We start from the raw sequence: 18,481 nt of genomic DNA on the forward strand, positions 1-18,481 counted from the left end.
AGGTTGAGTAGAATGGCCTATACTCTCGAGTTTAGAAGAATGAGAGGTGATCTAATTGAAGCATATAAGATTCTGAGGGGGCTTAACAGGGTAGACGCTGAGAGGTTGTTTCCCATGGCTGGAGTGTCTAGAACTAGGGAGCATAGTCACAGGATAAGGGGTCGGCCATTTAAGACTGAGATGAGGAGGAATTTCTTCACAGAGGGTTGTGAATCTTTGGAATTCTCTACCCCAGAGGGCTGTGGATGCTGAGTCATTGAATATATTCAAGGCTGAGAGACAGATTTCTGGACTCTAGGGGAATCAAGAGATATGGGGATTGGGCAGGAAAGTGGAGTTGAGGTCAAAGATCGGCCATGATCTGATTGAATGGTGGAGCAGGCTCAAGGGGCCACGTGGCTCCTATTTCTTAAGTTCCTATGTCATTTTGAATCCCAAATAAAACGATTCTTTTACCTCCATCTCATCAGAGTTAAATGGATTAAATTAGGCCAGAGGCAAATTTCACTACAACTGCCATAGAAATACACTGAGTTGCAAACAAATTAAGAATCTTGTTGTAAATTTAACCACTATATTTTGGAGTTATTGCTGCAGTCAGCCTTTTAGCAACTGCAAAACAACAATGTCTTTGCATCACAGGATAAAAGACGGCTGAACACAGTCAGATGAGCATTGTGGCTGTCCAGTTAGTATGATCACACTTGTTTGCATGCAGATACTGTGCAACTCAGGGTTGTTTCCAGTCCTTTAAGTTGTTTATACAATTTGTTTAAGGCTGCATATAGTGACAACACAAGTTCCGGCCAGAATGGAGATGATTGGGTAATTTCACCGTCAATCACGCCCGGAGTAAGTGACTGGGGTTGATTTTATGCACACATTTTCTATTATGTAACTATCCTCCACTCACTGCATTTTGCTGGAGAAATAATCCTGCTTTTATCGGGAGACTGTAGTTTTGGTCATGAGTTCTGTTTGCTGTAGTGTGCAGAGACTCTCTTTAAATAGACTTTGTTTGCTTAATAAAGAGACTGTTTGCTGTAGTGCATAGAGACACTGTTTGCTGTAAGTCCTGTCGTAAGTTCCATGCCGCCTCCAACTCATTGGCTGTCACAGTCGTGTCAATACTCACACTGTTTGTTTGAATGGACACCAACAATTTCAACATAAAAATCCTGCACAACGTAAAGAATTAAGTCAATTAGTACTGGTAAGACACCATTTATATGGATATATTTAGGAAATCACGACAGAAGTGATACATACAAACATACTAAATTGACAGGCAGGAAAAGGCTAGCTGGTCCATCAAGCCTGCCCCACACCATGATGGCTGGACCATCATGGCTAAACACTTTTCCCTGCCCCAACCTTCCACCCACCCCTGCAGCTTTGTAATCTCCTGGGAGAGGCAAAACTAGAGAAAAAAAACTCAGGGCCAATAAGGGAAAAAAACTCGGGAAAATACCTCTCTGACCCCCTCAGGCAATCGAATCTTGTCCAGGAGATCACATGGACCAAGTGTTATCTATAAAGACATTCACCTTCTATATGATGCAATCTGTGCCTGTCAGAAACCGGTCCAGCTCCCTCTTGAAGCCATGCAGAGAGTCAGCACCCACCACACCAGCCAGCAGTGTATTCCAGAGGCTCTCAATTCTCTGGAGAAAGAACTACCTAACATCCAGTCTATTCCTACTCACATAGTTTAAACTCATATCCCCTGGTCCTCCCCAACCTGTTAAACTGGAATAATCTATCAATAGGGACACTATCCAGCCCTTTAATTATTTTATAGACCTCTACCTGATAGAAGTCTATAATAATGTAAATAGACCAAGGTCCTTGAGTCTATCTAAGTAGCTGCAGTTCTTTATGCTAGGAATCATTCTTGTAGCTCTCCTCTGAACCTTTTTCAAAGCCACTATATCACCTACCATGTCCGGGGGGACCAAAAACTGGTCACAGTACTCGAGATGCGGCCTGACCAGCTACCTGTATAGTGTCAAAATGGTGTCCTTTGATTTATACTGAATGGGTCTATTAATACAACCCAATACCCTGTTAGCTTTAGCTGCATTTTCTCTACATTGGTCATGAACCTTTAGTGACCTGCGCACAATATCAAGATTTTTTTTTTCTCTCAACCCCTTTCAGTATTGTTCCCTGCAAATTATAAGTGTGGCCCTACCAACATGCATGACAGTACATTTATCTAAATTAAACCCCATTTGCCACTGTGTGGCCCATCCCCAGCACATCTAAATAGTTTTGGATTTGATTGCACTGCTCTACTGAGTTAACCCTTGCACAGATTTTGGAGTCATCTGCAAACTTACTTACCATACTCCCAACACTGCTATCCAGGTCGTTAATAAAGACCTGGAAGAGTAGTGGGCCCAGGACCGATCCCCGGGAGACACCACTAGTAACATGTCTCCAAGCTGAACCACATTTGTTAACTGCAACTTTTTGGCTGCGGGGTTGAAGCCAATTCCTAATCTAGCATTTCAAATTCCTACTAATACCACAAGATTCTATCTAGTGGAGTAACCTAGTGTGAGATACCTTATCAAAGCCTTTCTGAAAGTCCCAGTAGACAATGTCTACCAGATAACTCTCATCCACTACCCGAGTGACTGCCTCAAAAAACTATCAAATTTGTTAGGTACGACCTATTTTTTCAGAAGCCACGCTGTGAATTTTTAATGGCCCCTTCCCTTTTTCCAGTGATCGTAAAGGGCATCTCTTATGATCCCTTCTAGCATCTTCCCAATAATGGGTATCAGGCTGATAGGCCTGTTGTTCCCTAGCTCTGATTTGTCCCCCTTTCCTAAAAATAGGAACTACATGAGCTAGCTTCCAGTCTCATGGAACAAACTCTGACTCTATTGAATTATTGAAGATACGGGCCTCGATACATAGGTCCTCGAACCACAGGTTAAGTCCGATGATTCAGCTGTTCCTTTCTGCAGAACTATGTAGCACTAGAAGGCGGCTGGAGATGACCACCTTTGCCCCCTCATCCTTTAGTGCATGAGCCAACTTCCTGTAGTTGTCCTGCAACAGAAAGGACTTTTTATCCATCACATCATTTGTTCCCACATGTAATGCAACTATGGTTCCATCTTTCTCACCTTTCATGAGGTCATTCACTCTGTCATGAAGGTCATTAACTTTGGCTCCTGGAAAACACATCACTACACGGAACAAAGCCTCACCTCTGCACAGCGTGGTGTTGGTGTGCTGGACAATGGAGTCTTCGATGACTTGTGCCTTCTGTCTTACCGGTCTCTCTTTCTTTGACTGTGCCTTTCCTTTCTGCTTTGCCTTGATTATTTTCTTTTGGTGGTAACGTGGCCAACACTGTCAGGCATGGCCACGATGCTGCTGTTGTCTGTATTGGAATCTGTGAGAGCCGCAAACCTGTTCTCCAAGGCAAAAGTACAATCCAGAGCACAGAAAGAAGTGGAGTCAAGTGGAGAAAGTGACTTACCTACATGGATAAATGAGCAGCATGTGTGCCAGAACATTCCACTGAAAGTGCTGGATAAAGGGGAAGAAAGAATTTCTTAGCTTGTTTTTTTTTGTAGTTTATCAGCATTGATAAAAAGATTTAGACACATTAGTGATCAAAATCAATGTTTTAGCTATTTAAAAAAAGGGAAAAGAATATTTTTAGTTAAATTGGCAGTAATTCTCAATTTTAATTTCTAAGAAAACATAAATTTAGAGTTTGAGATGATAGAGAGAATCAGCAGCAGGTATCTCCCTAGCGTCAGGTTCATTTAGCTTCATAATTATGGAACATGTGTGAAGATGTACGAGTATAAAAGTTGGAGTTTTTAAACTCTAGTTTAACTGTCCTTTCGATCAGATTCAATGCAAAAAATGCAGAAATACAATTCTAGTTAATTTTAGCTGGGCTGTTGAAGGAAGTTAAAGAAGTAATGGCAGACTCTGACCACAAATCTTCAATCCTTCTTAGATATGAAAATTATGCCAAGGTAGCCAATGTAACCCCCTGTTCAAGCAGAGAGAGGATAAACTGGGTTAGTTAGTCTAATGTCAGTTGTAGCAAACTCATAACATCTGTGACCCTGAATTTCCTTGGGGCCTGAAGCAAAATAAAAGACAGGAGATGACAAGCAGGGGGCAGGAATTGGGGCGGGACCCAGTAACACTAGGCCTCTACACTGAAGATCACTAGAATCATAGACTGTTACAGCACAGGAGGCTCTTTGAAAGAGCTGCCAAATTTAGCCCCACACCCCAGCTTTTTAACCATAACCCTGCAAATTAGCCCTCTTCTAGTACACGTCCAATTGCCTATTGAAAGTTCCTATGGAATCTGCTTCCACCACCCTCACATAGTGTGTTCTAGATCTTAACAATCCTCTGTGAAAAAAATTCTCCTCATTTCCCCTCTAGTTCTTTAGCCAATTATTTTAAATATATGGCCTTCAGTCACCGACCCACTTACCAGAGGAAACAGTTTCTCCCTATTTGCCCTATCAAAACCCCTCATAATTTTGAATACCTCCATTAGGTCTCTCCTTAACCTTCTCTGCTCTAAAGAGAACAATCCCAGCTTCTCCAATCTCTCCACATAACTGAAGTCCCTCATCCCTGGTATCATCCCAGTAAACCTCCTCTGTAACCTCTCCAAGGCCTTGACATCCTTCCTAAAGTGTGGTGCCCAGAATTGTATACAATACTCCAGCTGAGGCCTAACCAGTGATTTGTAAAGATTTAGCATGACTTCCTTGTTTTTGTATTCAGTGCCCCTATGTACAAATACAAGTATCCCATACGCTTTCTTAACCACCTTATCAACTTGCCCTGCCACCTTCAAAGATATGTGAATAAGTATCCCCAGGTGTCTCTGCTCTTCCACCCCTCCCCCTCCCCCTCAAAATAGTACCATTTAGAACTTTACTGCCTCTCCATGTTGTTCCTCTCAAAGTGCTTCACTTCCCACTTATCCGCATTAAATTGCATTTGCCATCTGTCTACCCACTTCACCATCCTATCTGAAGTCTGCTACTATCCTCCTCACTATTTATTACGTTGCCAAGTTTTAGATCATCCACAAACTTCGAAATTGTACTCCCAAATCCAGGTCATTTATTTATTTATATATATATGAAAAGCAATGGCCCTAATATCCCACTGCATACTTCTCTCCAATCAGAAAAACATCCATTCACCACTACTCTCTGCCCCCTATCCCTTAGCCAATTATGTACCCAAGTTAACACCGTCCCTTTAATCCCATGTGCTTCTATTTTCCAAATGAGTCTGTTATGTGGACCTTTTGAAAGTCCATATATACATCTATTGCAGTACCTTCATCAACCCTCTGTTACTTCATCAAAGAACTCAGATTAGTCAGTTACAGTTTGCCTTTAATAAATCCATGCTGGCTGTCCCTTATTAACCCATGCTTCTCCAAGTGAGAATTAATTTTGTCCTTGACAATGGTCTCTAGTAGTTTTCCCACTACTGACTTTAGACTAACTGGCCTGTAATTGCCGGGTTTATCCCTCTCCCCATTTTTTGAATAGGGGTGTAACATTTGCAATCCTCCAGTCCTCTGGCACCAATCCCATATCCAAGGAGGACTGAAAGATTGTGGTCAGAGCTTCTGCTATCTCCACCCTTGCTTCTCTCAGCAACCTAGGATGCATCCCATCTGGACCAGGTGACTTGTTAATTTGAGTGATGCCAAGCTACTTAGCACCTCCTTTCTATCTATTTTTATCCTATCCAATATCTCTACTCCCTCATCCTCTTCTTTTGTAAAGACAGATTCAAAGTACTCATTCAGTACCTTAGTCATGCCCTCTGCCTCCACAAGATGATTTTTTTTTGTCCCTTATTGGCCCCACCATTCCTTTAACTATCCTGTTATGTTTTATATGTTTATAAAAGATTTTTGGGTTCTCTTTTATGTTACCCACTAATCTTTTCTCATACTCTCTTTGCCTTTCTTATATCCTTTTTCAATTCCCCCTGCACTCTCTGTATTCTGCCGGGTTTTCTACTGTATTCTTTACCTGACGTGCCATAAACCTTTTTTTGTTTTATTATAACCTCTATTTCCTTTGTCATCCTGGGAGCTCTAGCTTTGGATGCCCTTTCCTCCTTATGGGAATATGCTTGGTTTATACCTGAACTACCTCCGCCTCGAAGGCTCACTTACGATTTTCTTGGCCAATCTTCGTTTCCAGTCCACTTGTGCTCGATCCCTTCTCAAAATCACTAAAATTGGCTCTCTTCCAGTTGGATATTTTCACCTTTGATTTTTCTTTGTCCCTTTCCATAATTACTTTAAATCTAATTATATTATGATCACTATTACCCAGATGGATAATCCCACTACATAGGAATTTCCTTTGGGGGCAGGGGAGGGTGGTGGTTCTATCCATCCCATGGAAGCCAAACTTCACAAAAGCAGGCGGGGCTGGCAAATTGGTATAGTTCACCAAATTCCCATTGCTTCTGCCCTGAACGTATGGGATGCTAGCAAGATTCGGGCCTTCAGTACAATGGAGTGATGTAAATGTGGCCCACAGAGGTGTTCCAACATGGCTTTCCAATGTAGTGTAAACTTCTATGGTTCTAATTAGATCAGTACCCTGATGGCATTTTAGTTAACATTACAGCTTGATTAACACGTGGAGAATATAGAGTAGTTGTAATTATTCTGATTACAGCAAGTGGCAATATACTGCAGTCTGCTGTATATATACAGAAGGATGTCCATGAATGGGATAATTCAGGCATAGGAACTGTGATGGCTTAAACTGGTATGAATTATTCTCATTTTTATTTTTTATTGCAATCAGTTGCTACTGTGATTTACTTCTTAATCAAAAGATTTAGATAGATAGCATTAGGAACCAGTACTGTACTTAGAAAATAGATCATTTCCAGTCACAATATCTAGATTTTAAGCTTGCAAATTTTTGTGAATTTGTAAGATTTAATTATGTTTGTATCCTTGTAATTGCTACCAGTGAGATTTGATCCCATTTCTAATGAGTTAACGAAAGATCAAAAAATAAAAAAAGGTGGAAAGGTAAGCGTCAAGATTATTAGAAAAGTTGCAATTTCAGAAAACAAAATGTTTCCTTTTCACTTATTTGTAGTTTTTCCTCCTCTCTAAGCTCTCCTATATTGAGGAGACGTTTATGGCAGTGCAATTAATCAGAGGCAGGCATGGGGGAGGGGGGGGGGGCGGGGGGGAGCAGAGAGAGGGAAACAAGTGCTCAAACCTGTCCTATCACCACCCACACAGCCCAACAGTCACGCAGGCCTCTTCTGTTGGGATATCCTGCATGTACAATTGTAGCAGTTCCCTGGGCTCCCACACAACATGACCTCGGAAAATCCAGAGAGGTTTCCACTGCCTGCTGAAAACACGAAATGTACTTGGCACCCCTATATGCCGGGAGGGGAGTTGCAACCCCATGGTGCCTTGTTACATCCTCAGAACGTCCCAAAATGCTTAACAACGAACAAATGAATTACTTTTGAAATACAGTCACAAGTGCTGATACTGTAGTCTCAGCACGTCGCCACACACACAGGGAGCACATCACGGGAAAGCGCTGGCAGGCAGCTCGCGATGTTTCATTCTGTCATTTTAATGGGTGGACAATCACAGGTTGTGTACCTGCAATTTCCCCTCGAGGGAGTGCTGCTTCCTGCTGAAAACATGGCATCAGGTTTTCCATTGTCATGTAGGCAAATTACTTTTGGTGAAATTCTACAACTAATCAAAAATTAACATACACTGAAGAATAAGGTTCAACAGAAGAATGTCTGGCAATTGGTCTTAAGCTTTGCTTGTCTTGAATTTTGCAGGAAACCAACAAACAGGCCACTTCCAAAACCGGTAAGAAAAACAAGCATTTGTTGCACCCATAGGCTGATTTTACATTTTGGTTTCAGGAACTATTTTTTTTGTGCTCTGACTGCTCTTTTTCTCTTAACCATCAATAGAAATTGTTCACTAGAAATATATCAAGATGCTTCCAGAGGCAAAATAGGTATTGAGTGGTGATGGAAGAGTTGGGAGAGGTGACAAAAAGAATGGTCGAAAAGATAAGTTTCAAGGAGAGGAGCAGCAAGGCCCAAGGGTTCAGGGAGAGAGTTCCAAAGAATAGGGCCAAGAGAGCTGAAAGCTCTGCCACCAGTACTGCGGCAGAGTAAGGTGTGTATGCACAGGATCAGAATCAGAGGACCAAAGAGCATGGGTCCGGATGTAGGAGTGAAAAAGGTTGAAGAGGTGGGTAGGAGTGAAGTCATGAAGTGATTTGTAAATATGGACAAGGAATTTGAATTTGCTGCTTTAGGAGACAGGGAGCCAAATGCAGGTCGGTGAGGACAGGAATGACAAGCTAACAGGTCATAATGTGGAACAGGAGTTTTGGATGAGTTGCAGTTGGCATGTGAACAAACTCAGGAGACTGCCAAGGACAGCATTGGCAAAGTCGGATCTGTAGATAACAAAAGCAAGTGCAAGGGTTTGAACAGGAATGAGAGTGAAATAAAAACAGTGGCAGCTGATGTTGCAGTGGTGGAAAGAAACAGTCTTGCTGATAGTGCAGAATCCCATATCTTATTAGCAATGGCACCTTGTATAAAAGATCTAAGGATTGATTTTGACTTCCGGTGGTGGCAAAAAACAGGCAATAGCGGATTGTCCGCCTGTTATACACCCTACCAGATTTTCCTTTACATTGATTTCAATGGAAAGAAGTCAGGTTTTCACAACTTCTTATGGGCCAGTCAGCCACTCATCCAAGTGCATAGATTCCCACTTCATCAATGCAACTTGACACCAAGCTGTATCATCTGGCTTTTCACAGCTCTATAAAAGAGAAGGTGCAAGAAAGCAGTCTGTCTGTATTTAGGAGTTTTTTTTAAAAAAGATCTTGGCTTTTAGTAATATTATAGTTGCTGTTTCTATAACAACACATCTGAAGACTACACTATCTTTTGATCTGTAACTGTTATCAATTTTGGTCATTGAACTGACATTTTAGATATTGCAAATTCTACCTTTAACTTTGCTCTAGGCTTGCCAACTTTAAGTGATGAAAATATTTCAGATAGCTAAAAATATGTTGCATTAGCGTAGCAAGGCGCATGTGTGTTGCATGGATCAAAATGATTTTTTTATATGCTTGTAATGCAAGAACGAGTAAGAGCTGTGCTGAGCTATCAAAGGTGTGATTAGCTTCATATTTACTCCCACCGTCTGAGTTGTTCACAAAAATTAATGTCCTGTAACAATATGGATAGGGATTCCTCTGTTTAAAGTGGCCCTATTTAAAATTAGAGTTCTATCATTTAAAGTGGAGTGTGCAGTGCATGTTGGATGTACGGTAGCGAACTGGTGTTACATCCAATAATGCACATTCCTCTCCTAATCAGATTTTGAAGTAAACATGGTGTTTTACAGGGGAAGACCTATGTACACTTTGTAGGTTATTAATCTTCAGGCTATAGGAGCACATGATTCAAATCACACTTTTGCTAAGAGTTCAGTAACAGATCGGTTGAGTGCACAGACCAGTTTAGTACGTATTGCTAGCTATCAAAAACTGTTCATTTCATTGAGTTTCACAATATACATTTCACTGTACCTTCGCTTTGAATATAGTTTGTTTCACTCTTTCCTTTATGTGTTTCTGATTTTACATTCAATTTCTTCATTTGATGCAGAGATTAGGTGAGCCTCCAAGGGAACAATCGTTTTCTGAAGGTAGGACCATTTTAAATACCTATCTAAAAGCAAACTGGTATTGTGTATAGAAAATGTAAGACTTCTTCATGCTTCCACTTTAACCATCTGCTGGAATAATTCCTTATTATGAAAATGTACCTCGACACTAGGCTCTCATAAAACCGAGACAGATGTCAAATTACTCTAGAAAACGATAATCTAGAAATCGTCACAGAACTGTAGAGGTTTACCACACACAGAAACCATTGTGCCAGCTCTTTGCTAGAGCAATCAAAAGCTAATCCCACCACCCAACACTCTCCCTATAATCCTGTATCTTCCTTTGTTTCAAAACTTATCTAATTTTACCTTAAAAGGTGCAATGGTCTCCAACTCTACTCGCTGTGGCAAAGCATTTCATACTTCAACAATTCTCTGCGTGAAGAAATTTCTCCTAACCTCTCTTCCCACTTTTTAAGTGACCATTTTAAGTTGGACCGCTCATCACTAACTCCTCAACCAGAAAAAAAGTCTTTCCCTATTCACCCTATAAAAACCCTTCATACTGTTAAAATCTTAACTTTCTCTGCTTCGGTGGATACAGTCCCATTATCTCAAGTCTCTTCTCCTAAACATTATTTCTCATCCTGATGAATCTATGCTTCATGTTCTATGGCTTGAACGTGCTTTCAATAATAGGGCATTGAAAACTGCATGCAGTTCTCTAACTGTGGCTTTGCCAATGCCTTGTGCAAATTGATTATTACTTCTTTATTCTTGTACTCTATGCTCCTATTTATAAAACCCAAATGTTGTTGGCCTTTTTTATTGGCTTCATCTACCTTCATTGGCACTTTCAAGGAATTATGTATCTGAATTTGATTGAGTTTTTTGAAGGGGTAACCAAGAAGATAGATGAGGGCTGTGCAGTAGACGTGGTCTACATGGACTTCAGCAAAGCATTTGACAAGGTACCGCATGGTAGGTTGTTACATAAGGTTAAATCTCATGGGATCCAAGGTGAGGTAGCCAATTGGATACAAAATTGGCTTGACGACAGAAGACAGAGGGTGGTTGTCGAGGGTTGTTTTTCAAACTGGATGCCTGTGTCCAGCGGTGTGCCTCAGGGATCGGTGCTGGGTCCGCTGTTATTTGTTATTTATATTAATGATTTGGATGAGAATTTAGGAGGCATGGTTAGTAAGTTTGCAGATGACACCAAGATTGGTCGCATTGTGGACAGTGAAGAAGGTTATCTAGGATTGCAACGGGATCTTGATAAATTGGGCCAGTGGGCCGATGAATGGCAGATGGAGTTTAATTTAGATAAATGTGAGGTGATGCATTTTGGTAGATCGAATCGGGCCAGGACCTACTCCGTTAATGGTAGGGCGTTGGGGAGAGTTATAGAACAAAGAGATCTAGGAGTACAGATTCATAGCTCCTTGAAAGTGGAGTCACAGGTGGATAGGGTGGTGAAGAAGGCATTCAGCATGCTTGGTTTCATTGGTCAGAACATTGAATGCAGGAGTTGGGATGTCTTGTTGAAGTTGTACAGGGCATTGGTGAGGCCACACTTGGAGTACTGTGTACAGTTCTGGTCACCCTATTATAGAAAGGATATTATTAAACTAGAAAGAGTGCAGAAAAGATTTACTAGGATGCTACCGGGACTTGATGGTTTGACTTACAGGGAGAGGTTAGACAGACTGGGACTTTATTCCCTGGAGAGTAGGAGGTTAAGGGGTGATCTTATAGAAGTCTATAAAATAATGAGGGGCATAGATAAGGTCGATAGTCAAAATCTTTTCCCAAAGGTAGGGGAGTCTATAACGAGGGGGCACAGATTTAAGGTGAGAGGGGAGAGATACAAAAGGATCCAGAGGGGCAATTTTTTCACTCAAAGGGTGGTGAGTGTCTGGAACGAGCTGCCAGAGGCAGTAGTAGAGGCGGGTACAATTTTGTCTTTTAAAAAGCATTTGGACAGTTACATGGGGAAGATGGGTATCGAGGGATATGGGCCAAGTGCAGGCAATTGGGACTAGCTTAGTGGTATAAACTGGGCGACATGGACATGTTGGGCCGAAGGGCTTGTTTCCATGTTGTAACTTCTATGATTCTATAACCCCCAGGTGTCTCTGCTCATCCACACCCTTCAGTGTCTTTCCATTGAGTGTATGCTCCCATTCCTCGATTTTTTCCTTCCAAAATGTATTACCTCATCCTCCTCATTACCCTATCAAAACCCTTCATTATTTTAAAAACCTTCAATAACTCTCCTCTTAGTTTCCTCTAATCCAATGAAAATAGTTCCAATATTTTCTCATAGCTGTAGTTTTTTATCCTTGGTATCAATCTACCTGTGCACTTTTTACACCTTTAATGTTCTCTATAATGGGCACAGTAGTCTGTGGCCTAACCATTACGATGTACAAGTTTATCATTACACCTTTGTACTCTGTCCTTTGGCCAATTTTTATACTTTTAATCCAACTGCACTCACTTTCAGAAAAGTATGCCTTTGAATTCCCATCTGTGATATTGTACAAATGTGTAAAAAGCTCATCAAATTCCTCCATCTGCTGTTAACTGAGGCATTAACCCATGTAAGATAAACAGTTTAACACCTCCTTTAAAATAGCAGTGAAAGAAACTCAATCTGAGCACATTAAGCATCTGTACAAATTAATTGGTGACAGTAATTTCCAGGCTAATGCTTCATCTGAAAGTACAGTTGAAGATGAGTTGCAAAGCCTAATTCAGTTTTAGCATATTGAGTGTGTTGGGCACTGGATAAATAGTTAATATATTTCCTTAGGCTGTTTTTCTCTTTCCACTAATGCTAATGACCGATATCCAATTTGTGCTGCCATGATGGTAACCGAAATGTTGTTCTCCAACCAAATATTTTCCTCAGTTTTTAAATCGAGTTGATACATTTACATCCTAACCAGGCTATCTCACATTTCTTCAGATCTCAGTGACATTTCCAAATGTTTTTTTCAGGTGAAAAGCCCAGAATCCCTGATAGACCGCGAATCTCAAACCCAACAGCTGAAGCTCCTGTTCTGCCAGCGCCACGCTTTGGCCCCAAGTAATATTCTTAATTATTCATTACTTGTCTACAGTCTTTTTAAAAATTTAGGCAGGAGAAAAATGGATTCTGTATATTAAACTCTAAACAGCAATTGAAAAGAAAATCAATATTAACATTCAGTTTCTGTTCCCAGACCAGCAGTTTTGAGATTGCCAACTACAAACCAACCAAGTAAGTTATCAAGTATACCTTCATTAAAATAAAATACCCATGTAAGAATGGGGGTAAGTCTCCATATCCTTTTGAAAAAAAAAGCTGCTCAATACAATTAAGTCAGAAAAAGTCATTAAGAGTTCCAACGTGAAATTGGTGGTTCGTTTGATAGAAAACAATTACATTTTAACATTAATTAGGAACTGCAATATTAACCATATGGTGCAATTAAATGATAGAAATGGAAGCAGCAGTTATGACTGACAGTCATAACTGCTGCTTCCATTTCTATCATTTAATTGCACCATATGGTTAATATTGCAGTTCCTAATTAATGTTAAAATGTAATTGTTTTCTATCAAATTCACTCATTCATTGTCAAAAGGTGGAAAGTCTAACCTTTATCTGTGCTGACAACTTAAAAGATTGTCGAGTTAAGAGTCCTATTGTGTCCTTCTAAAAAGACCATGGTAGTCGGTTGCACAATCTGAATACTGTGCACTCATTTGTAGTCAGCAAACCTGTTCTGATTTTCAACCTCAGCATTATAACATACTTCTGTTATTGTATAGTTCTATATTCTTTACAGCTGAGATTCTCTATTTCAATATTAGAATAATGTAATACTTTGACATCTGAAGCCATCATAAATAGTAATGTTAGGAATAATTGATAACAGCACCAGAAACTAAGGAGAATCATTACAAACCTTAAAACTCTGATTCTTCTTCTGCTAGCTGGGCTGTGCACCTAAAAAAACAGAACAAGTTTAGAGTTCAGCTTCAAGCTGGAGATTGGCAAACAGAAGGCCCCAGAGTGCTACAAATTGTCCGGGTGGGGGCGGGGGAGTGGAGGAGAATTATTAAATCTTAACTTCGCTCCAAATCTTCAGCCTGTCCCCAGGACAGCCGCAGACCCTCCAGTTAGCAGGAGTCCGAGGGAAGTTGATAGTACTAGGTTTTCATGGGTGCCTGAGGGCTGGGGTACCCAACGAACAGATTCCACGGAAAATGAAAGCAGGAGGCTGGGAATGCCCCCTCCCACATCATTAAATTAGCGGCACAAGCCCAGTTTTGCATCGTAGAGAAGTACCAGGAAATCCTGGGTCAGCATAATGGGGGTAGAGACATGATGTAACTGGATTCTGCCCTGCACCTGAGGAACATCAATTTTAATATTCGTTGTGCAAAGTAACCAAGTTTTGACTAATGATTTTCTAACCATGATTCTTTCAGACTTCCCAGAACTTCCCAGCAGACCTAATGGGACTCCATCACGACCTGGTGTTCCCACACTCCCTCCCAGTTCTAATTCAAGTTTGGAACAGGTAAAATTTTATTAAACTAATGTTTATCATTTTCATAAATCCAATTTTTAAATGCAAAAAAAAAAGCATCAGACATTAAATAAAGAGAGGGCATTCAGCTCAGTTAGTCAGACATAAACCACGTCTGTCTCCCTTCCATTTCCATCTTCTACCACTTCAACATTAATTCCTTTCACAACATCTAACCGTAGATAATTGCTTCTGCATATCTGATGTTTGTAGGCTACCATTCAATCATACCACAAAAACGTGTCTGCTGTTACAACACTAGCCATCATCCATTGAAATATATTCCATGGGGTAGGGTTTCCGCTTTGGGCGCAATAATGAAATTGCGCCGGTTAGTTTACAGTTCACGTTTCCGATAAAATTCATTTGCATAATAACAAAAGTAAAATCTTCAATGAACCAGTGCAATCAGGTAGCGTAACGGAACAGTTTCTTTTTTTTTCTTTCCATTAAAAAGTATTCCTTGATGTATTTAAGAGTGGTAACCTGGTGCAGTTTGATTATACAGCTGAAAATGCATTTATCAACAAAAATAAGCATTTTTAATAAGTGTCCAGTCCTTCACCTGTGAGTAACCTGATTTAAAGTCACTGAAAATGTCTTTTTTAAAAAAAACTATACTGAACCATTCACTAGTTTCATTGGTGTACACTAGTCAGTTTCTTAATAAACTTTTAAAACGTGCCTACTAATGCCTGTGCACCTAAGAAAATTAGCGCAATTTGACGAGCCTCCCCAAACCAGTGAAATCTCGCAATGTTGACCTGGGGGCATGGCCAGTATTGTGGGCGGGGCCTGACCCATACTAATTGAATCTTAAACCAACGTAAAATATCGCAGAAAGCACGAACATAAGTGGTTTTGGCCGCAACTCACTTGGGTTTAAAATTCCCTGAACTTTTGCACTGGTTTGGCCGATTTTGCTTGGATTGTGCTGATATTACTAGCATAGTCGAGCATAAACTCTACCCCCATATATCTATCTCTTGCCACTAATTCCATTCCCCCTCCCTAGTCACCGTCTGTATCCTATTCGACCCTGTGCTGTGTCTCAGATCACATGTCCTCCCATCACTCAGACTGCCTACTTCCACTCTGCAACATTACCCACCTCTGCCACTCCACCATTGAAACCTTCACATGTGCCTTTGTCACCTCCAGGCTTGACTACTCCAGTGCTCTGTAGCCTCCCATTCTCCATAAATTCTAACTTGTCTAAAATTCTCCTGCATGCATCATGTCCCACACCAAGTTGCACTCACTCTTCACTTTTGTCCTTCGCCAATGCCATAGAATCATAGAATTTTACAGCACAGCAAGAGGCTGTTCATCCAATTCTACCTGTGCTGGTTCTCAGAGATATTCACTTAGTCACATTTCCCTGCCTGTTCACTATACCCTTTTAAATTTTACTTAATATTTATCCACCTCCCTTTTAAAATTATTATGGATTCTGTTTCCATCTTTGTTTCTGGTAGGGCATTCTTTGTCCTAGAATTTATCTGCATAATGAAAAAAATGCTTTTCACCTTTCTCTTCATTCTTTGATGATATTAAATTTATGCCCTCATGATACCGACTCAACCACCAGTGGAAATAGTTTGTCCATATTTACATTATTAAAACCGCTCATAATTTTGAAAACTTCTATCAGATCGCCTCTTAACTTTCTCTTTTAATGAAAAGTGCACCACTTTGACTAGTATCCCTACATAAATTAAAGCCTCTCATCTCGGATATCATTTTAGTGAATCTCTGTTGCGCCCTCTCAATGGTCTTGACATCATTCCTAAAGTAAGGCACCCAAAACTATACACAATATTCTAACTATGGATCCCATATGCTTTTTTCACAACTTCATCAATTTGTCACTATTTCTAAAGATTTTTGTATCTGAACCCCTAAGTCTCGTCTCTTCTCTTCCTTTAAAATTTTACCATTTCGTGTGTATATTTCCTCCTCTTCCTCCCACAAGGCATCACCTAATTTCTCTGGATTAAATCCTCATCCTCTTTACATGGCCCATCGCTGCAACCTCCTCCTGTTCTGAGCACTCCGTTCCTCTGACTTCAGCTTCTTGTGCCGATTTTTCTGACCTGTATCTCTGAATCTTTCATTCACCTGCCCATCAGTAACAAAGCCTTCAGCCACCTGGGTCCTTCACTGTGACATTCTTTGGTTAAACCTCTCCACTTCTCTCTCCTCTTTTAATGACCTTATCAAAACCTCTCTCTTCAACCAAGCTTTTGATCACTCCTCTTAATCTCTCTTTTTCTAGCACTATTCATCTATTTTCCATACACTTATTCTGAAAAGCACTTTTAATGTTCTAAAAAAAAAAGCCCAAAGTACAATATATATGGAAGTTGTTGCTATATTAGGCTCAGAAGAAATCTTACCTAGTTTCCATCTTTCTACAGGTTTTGCTGTTAGAGAAAAAAGTTATAAAAATTGTATATTATATATCTTTGTCAATGGACAATGAATTGTCTTAGAACCATTTGATATTCAGCTTTTTTTTTTCATCACCTGAAGGATCCAAGTGTTGATGGCAAAGCATGGTTTGCAAATCATTGTGACCGAAAAACTGCAGAAGAGGCTTTAAACAAAATAAATAAGGTACAAGAGTGAATTTCTACTCGGCAGTTTTACACTATTTCAATCATTTTTTATAGCTAAATATATATTTTTTTTAAATAAAAAACAGGATGGATCCTTTCTCATAAGAAAAAGCTCTGGGCAGGACTCAAAGCAGCCATATACATTAGTTGTGTTAAACAAAAGAAAGGTCTACAATATTCCTGTACGTTACATTGAATTAATAAAAGAGTACGCATTAGGCAGAGAGAAGACTGGTGAAGAGGTGAGTGAATTACTGTATTTTCGCTTCTCAATATCAATGCATCATTTTGTGAAGTACCATAATAATACAAAAGTATACTCATCCATAAGGTACAGGTTTAGCTCTCAATTCATGATCCTGTATGAAAACACATAGGCCCCATGCTCTGGAATTCCCTCCCTAAGCACCTCTGCCTCTCCACCTCCCTCTCCTCTTAAGAACTTCCTCAAAACCTACCTCTTTGACCAAGCTTTTGGTCGCCCCTCCTAATATCTCTGCCTTTGGCTCAACACCCATTTTTCTTTATTACACCTCTGTGTAGCCCTGTGGGACACTTTTGTACAATATAAATGCAAGTTGTTTTTGTTATGGTTTACATAAAAGGATTATGAAGGGCTAACAGTCTATTTTGTTTCTCTATCTAGCGGTTTGCCAGTGTTGCTGACATAATTGAAAACCATCAAAAGAATCCCTTGGTGCTCATTGACAGCCAAAATAATACCAAAGATTCTACCAAATTGAAATATCCGGTCAAAATCTCATAATTCATGTGTTTGAAGATTTCCAACTGAACAGATTGATTATGTCTCCAACAATAGAAGTCATTTCCATAAACGAACATTTTAAGCTATATAAATCCATGCAATGAAATTCTTATGGGAGATGAATTCTGTAATGGTTACATCAGTGTTTGTTACTTATTCATAATTCATCAGCAGTTGACTAATGTACAACAGAAGCATTTTAGCAATTAACTCATTTAGAGTCCGAATTAATAGTTTTTTTTATATCAACGAACCGTCTTATTAAAGTCACTATACAGTTATCGAGGCTGGACAGGGTCTTCTGCTCAGATGACATAAGAGAACATGGTTTTCAAAACCCTGAATAATGACACATGCTGTTTAAGTTTAACCTTGAAGAACTACGGTAGCCTTTGTAAAATAAATAAAAAACTGTAACCAGTCTAATGTTTTTTTGCCAAAGTTTAGTTAATAAATACTTTTCTCATTCCCATTTCTAACCATATTTAATATTTCATAGAGTATTTTATGGCAGGCATACGAATATTTAAATGTTGCAAAAAAGTAATTTAATACAGGATCCAAAACCAAAGAAAAATAAAGCTGAGCAACTCCATGATGCAGCGAACTGAACACTGGCTTTTCATCTCTAGGCACTGGATTCAAAACCAGCTTAGGCTGATGGGATGAAACTATCTGCTGGTTGTAAGGGGCCCTCATGAAATGAGTTTGAGCAGCTTAAATTCCATTCTTGTTCATAGGCCAACAGCATAAAACCACCTGTAAC

At 39.9% G+C, this 18,481-nt stretch overlaps 1 protein-coding gene across 6 annotated transcripts in view; it reads left to right on the forward strand.

Moving 5' to 3' along the window:
- blnk (B cell linker) overlaps window positions 1-18,132 on the forward strand; it is a 161,865-nt gene extending 143,733 nt beyond the window's left edge. For all 6 annotated transcript variants that reach the window (XM_068002428.1, XM_068002429.1, XM_068002431.1 and 3 more), the window contains 8 exons: window positions 7,876-7,906; window positions 9,742-9,781; window positions 12,749-12,836; window positions 12,973-13,010; window positions 14,228-14,319; window positions 16,864-16,947; window positions 17,036-17,191; window positions 17,596-18,132. In XM_068002428.1, the coding sequence (XP_067858529.1) occupies window positions 7,876-7,906; window positions 9,742-9,781; window positions 12,749-12,836; window positions 12,973-13,010; window positions 14,228-14,319; window positions 16,864-16,947; window positions 17,036-17,191; window positions 17,596-17,715 (649 nt within the window). In that variant the 3' untranslated portion in view covers window positions 17,716-18,132. The remainder of the gene's footprint in view (window positions 1-7,875; window positions 7,907-9,741; window positions 9,782-12,748; window positions 12,837-12,972; window positions 13,011-14,227; window positions 14,320-16,863; window positions 16,948-17,035; window positions 17,192-17,595) is intronic.
- The last annotated feature ends 349 nt before the right edge of the window (window positions 18,133-18,481 follow it).

The sequence above is a fragment of the Heptranchias perlo genome, chromosome 21, assembly GCF_035084215.1.
Source record: "Heptranchias perlo isolate sHepPer1 chromosome 21, sHepPer1.hap1, whole genome shotgun sequence".
Classification (NCBI taxonomy): domain Eukaryota; kingdom Metazoa; phylum Chordata; class Chondrichthyes; order Hexanchiformes; family Hexanchidae; genus Heptranchias; species Heptranchias perlo.